Source organism: Egretta garzetta, unplaced genomic scaffold, assembly GCF_000687185.1.
Source record: "Egretta garzetta isolate BGI_Z169 unplaced genomic scaffold, ASM68718v1 scaffold96, whole genome shotgun sequence".
Taxonomy (NCBI): domain Eukaryota; kingdom Metazoa; phylum Chordata; class Aves; order Pelecaniformes; family Ardeidae; genus Egretta; species Egretta garzetta.
Window position 1 is genome coordinate 2,155,291 of NW_009259965.1, and position 4,890 is coordinate 2,160,180.

General features: G+C 48.5%; 1 protein-coding gene across 1 annotated transcript; it reads left to right on the forward strand.

Moving 5' to 3' along the window:
* Nucleotides 1-1,292: 1,292 nt before the first annotated feature.
* TMEM108 (transmembrane protein 108) lies at nt 1,293-2,646 on the forward strand. The gene is made up of 2 exons (XM_035895712.1): nt 1,293-1,398; nt 1,493-2,646. Exons 1-2 carry the CDS (start codon nt 1,293-1,295, stop codon nt 2,644-2,646), a joined length of 1,260 nt encoding a protein of 419 aa, XP_035751605.1.
* The last annotated feature ends 2,244 nt before the right edge of the window (nt 2,647-4,890 follow it).

The window sequence follows — 4,890 nt, forward strand, 5'->3', positions numbered from 1 at the left end:
CATTTGCATCTGCCCAACGTGCAGCAGAGCTGTAGGGCCCAGTGGACACCTAATCAGAGATCTTCTTTCGTTTTCCCCATCTTCCTTTTCTGCCCATAGCCCATAGCAGATATTCCCAAGTAGGGGAGAACTAAATGGCATAACAACGCTCACGGAGGAAGCTGGCAAGCCTGGGAAAGGTGGAGAAGGGGGCAGGAAGGTACTCCACAGTCTTGGCTGAAAGGTGATCATTACCCAGTTTGGAGTCCTGCAGCTTTGACGAACTCGTCTCCCTGATCTGTTAAGACTGTGACAACATTTTTCACCTTGACACCACTGGCTGAAATTCACACTAGGACAATGCTAATGGTGCCATCTGATGATGCTCAGTGGAGTGTGCAAAATGGATTTATTCCGTGTGCTTCCTAGCGGGCAGAGATCCACATTACACTCGACAGCTTCAACATATGGAAATGGTGACGTGTGATTGATGTGGTCCCTGCAGGTCACGCTAACTCACGGTGTATTAGCCCTGCATCCCGGGGAGGCTTATGCTCCTGCAGCTGCCCATGTCCATTATCTGGAGTAGGAATAAATGGAAGAATTGATGTTCCCAGCGGTGTGAATCTGGCACCTCGTGAAACGGCGTGCACTGCAGAGGGTGGCGGGAGGCAAATTTCACACAATCCAGTCCCACAGCCCATGTGAGCACAGAACAGGTCACAACCAAACTTTTGTATATGGGTGTGAAGGGCAGGTGTGTTAGATTGAGTCAGATCCCTAGTAACCACATGGCTTTTTAAAGTGGCTGTGATAGCTATATTTTCTTGTTCATAATTAACATTTGGAGATTTTCCACACCTTATACTCTAAAATAAGTGACTAGATTTTCCAAAGTTGCTAAGGATATAACCCAGCATATATAACCCAGGAAGCCCTCTCATCCGACATCCCTTCTTGACCTAATTTTCAGTAAGGGCTAAGCAGCTGTTCTCTTAAAAAAACCAGATTGCTTAATGGCATCCAAGGCTGGAGGCAGCCAAATTTAGGATTTTTCAGCCAAAAGAATGAGCGGACTAAGGTTCCCCATAATAATGTGGACATTCATCTGGAGGCCTCCTGGCAAAAACAAAAATGAAAACGTCTTTTGTTTCTGCCCCTAAAGAGTAGGATGCTTTGTAGCTTCCACAGGGAAATCACCTGCCTCTGGCACTTTAAAACACTGTCCTGAGTCCATACCGCAAGCTCCTTTCTCCCTTTGCTGCGGAGATTCTCTGCAACCTCCCCATTCCCACCTCGCCTCTCCCACGGCCATGGGACCACTGCAGCCCCTCCGTCTTTTCCTTTCTCTTCCTACTTTCCCAGAGAAACCGACAAAGTTGGGTGCTAGCTCTTCTCTCCTTCTGCAGAACATGGAAGGTATTCCTTCCTGCCAGATGAGCAAGCCATGCCATTCCCTGCCCGCTGGTCCCTCCCTGCTGTCTCACCCTCTCTCTGTGTTTTTTTCCTCCAGGTGTTCTACTGATCTTGGCACTGACAGAAGAGCTGGTGTTTTCTGTTCAGGTACTGTCTCCCACTGTCTCCTCCTCTCAGGGCTTCCCAATGGACACTACCACTATCACAGCCATGGGAACAACACCTCGCCACAAAGACCGCCACATGGCAGAGCCCCTTCCCACGTCTGCTCACGCCGTTCCCCGTCCCGTCAGCCTGGCGGAGCAAGACCCGTCCATGGGGCAAAAGCAAGCGAGCAGCCCTCACGTCGGTGAAAAGGAAATGTATCATTTATACAACCAGAGTGCTTTGTACTCGGGACAGACTCGCCCCAAGGGGAAAATATTCCAGGTTTTCAAAGGCAACTTCACAGAGTCCTCAGAGCCTTACCTAAAGACCACCCTGCACTCTCCCTTCCCTACCCTGAGGAGCTCTTTCACAGACCACCCATTTCAGTCCCAGACCGCAGCGTCCAGCAATCCGAATGGCACGGGGCTGGCAAGAACTACACACTCAGAGCCTTCTCCCCACCGCAACGCCTCGGGAAGCCTTAGGGAAGCAGAGCAAGGGGATAGGGCCAAGCTGGTGGTGCAGGAGGCAGATTTTGCCACCACAACTGCTGGACCATCAACTGATCCTGAAGCAGTGTCGGTGCCTTTTAAACCCACCCGCTACGGCGTATGGGATATGCTGAGCAAAAACAACTCTTGGGTAACCTTGAATCTCAGTACAAATGTCCCTCTGTTTGCTGGCCCTGGATCTGCAACAGCAGCCTCGGGTCACTCGGTTCAGACCAGTTTTGACGTCAGCGTCTCCTCCCCAGCAGCGGGAGACCCCAAGGGACCTGCTCCAACACAGCATGGCACGGTGACTAACGCCACCTTGCTGGGCAGCGCTCTCTCCGCAGCGCCTGCCACGAGGTTGTCCAGCTCCATTTCCACAGCTGGCTCTACCGCCACCGGGAACTTCCTAAACAGACTGGTTCCTGCCGGGACCTGGAAACCCGGGGTGCAAGGAAACATCTCCCATGTCACCGAGGGCGACAAACCCCAGCACAGAGCAACCATCTGTCTCAGCAAGATGGACATTGCCTGGATCATTCTGGCTATCAGCGTACCTATATCCTCCTGTTGTAAGTTAATTGCCGCTTTATTTTGCTTTCTCTTCCCTTAAAATTCAGATTTCAGCCCATGATTCAAGAACCAGGTGGAGAGCTAACAGAGGCAGGGCAGCTTGAGATGGATGAGAAGCAGTCACTAGGCAGAGGTCACATTTGCTGACCAGAATGCTTAGCTTCAAAATGCAGGGCTAAAATGTTTGCACTCGAAGCATATTTGCTCTGTTGCTATTAGAAGTCTTTTGGGACCCTCCGTTTGAAGGTGTAACACAAGGCTGAACAACTCCAGAAAGCGAAGCAGCTTTACTTCAAGGTGTTTAAGCTGGTGGCCAAAAATTGTCCAAGCCTTTAATCTAGGAACTGCCCTGGAATTGAATTTAAAAAGCCCACTGCTAACCCAAAGGATTAATGATGGTTGTAACGACTAATACTTTAGGAAACACCAGTTTTCCAGTGCAGTAAAATATTTCACTGCAGGCAGTTTGTGAACTATCAGATTTTAAAGTCTGATAACCAAAGACCGTTTTCCTCCAATTTAATTCCGACTTTGCAGCTGCTGAGGGAGCAGGAAGGGTTTGAAATCCTGACCTTCAGACCTTGGGAGTCAGCCACCTGCTGGACCAGGTCAGGTTGGGTCCCCAGAGCTGGCTTAGGGTCTCGTCATTTGACTCAGATAACTCAAAAAGCACATGAGAAATTATGAGAAAGCTTGTGAGTGGGTGCTGGGGTGTCCCCTGCTTAGCTGGGTTATATCAGCAAAGTGGGACAACATATTCTCTGGGGCTTCACTGTTTCGGGCTGTGATTGTGTCGATCTGTCTGGAGTGAAACAAACCCAAAAATTTCCCAGCCTTTTCTGCCTGAGGAAACATAAAACGGTAGCAGCCAACAGTATTGGGTATTAATTCTGTTATTGACAGCTACGAGCTATACTCAGGACAAGGCTAGATGAGCTGACCGAGCCAGTCTTGCCCACAGCTTACTCCTGCCAAAAAGGACAGTGCCGTTCTCTCCTGCCCCCTCTGAGGCGCAATCGCCTGCTCCTGCCCCTCTCCTTCTGCCTGGGCCTGACCTGACACCTCCCCGAGATGCTTTCGGATAGCTAAAGCGGTCAGAAAATATCCGCTTTGCTCTTTGTTGCTTTCTGTCCCCCCAGTGAGCTGAATCAGCTCCCCACCGGGTCAGGCGAGCACGAGAGCCGGCGTGGCTGAGGCTGCAGGGATACACACCTGGGGAGGGAGCCGCGCTAACCCTTCCGGCAGCCGCAAATTGTTGGATCGGCCCAGCGTTATCTGTTAGACCTGGACCTCTGGGACCATTGGTTGCTATCGCCAACGTGGTTAAAACCACAAGTGAGAACAAAGCTTAAACCTAAAACCTGGGCAATCAAAATAAAAAGAAACCAAAGCAGAAGTGCGCATATACACTTCTTCTTTAAGGGTGACAGAGCACTGGAACAGGCTGCCCAGGGGATGTGGAGTCTCCTTTGGAGATATTCAAAGCCCACCTGGACGATGTCCTGTGCAACCTGCTCTGGGTGAACCTTCCTTAGGAGGGTGGTTGGACTGGATGATCTCCTGAGGTCCCTTCCAACCCCTGCCATTCTGTGATTCTGCGAAAGATGGAGAGGAGAAACTGGGATATAGCAAGCACATGATGAGAAGCAGCGACATTTGATGATTTGATGAACAGTGCCTTGTTTATCAATCAGTAGAAATCGAGGATCAAATAAATTCTACCCAACCATTATGTTTTGGGCCAGTATTCAGAAAGGAAGCTCATCTGGATAGAAAGCATCCAAATAAATACAAAACACAAAATATAATACCATACAACACAAGCGTAGACAATATAACCAATGTGTAAACTGGTGTATGTCTCTGCCTTTAGTGTGCCATGTATGAGCTAATAACTAATGATAGTTAATAATAATAATAATAATAATAATAATATGAAGAGTCTGTTGGCAGGACTTCTAACCCACTATTCATTAAACAGGGGTGTTTAAACTTTTCTTCTTCTCATACGTGCCATAACAGTATGTGTTCCATATGACTGCCTATTCTGTTTCTTGTATTTGTAAGCTACATTTTTTGAAAAGCCAGATGTTATTTTGAAAATTATCTGTAGCAGCTCTAATACAAGTGAGTGTTTAAGTGATTCAAATATTTACGTCCTGCTTTCAGGACCAGATTTCTGAGGGTGGTCTTCAGTGGGACTCTCCTTTTAAAATCTGGGGATCCTCAGATGTATTTCAGAGTTGAAATGAATGGCAGGCAGGCATTTAAATGAGTTGGTGTT

Excerpts from the sequence above, each read along its gene's own strand:
- TMEM108 (XM_035895712.1), top strand. The coding sequence starts at position 1,293 with ATGGGACCACTGCAGCCCCTCCGTCTTTTCCTTTCTCTTCCTACTTTC. Across the intron at positions 1,399-1,492 it reads CCTTCTGCAGAACATGGAAG|GTGTTCTACTGATCTTGGCA; the intron begins GTATTCCTTCCT and ends TTTTTCCTCCAG.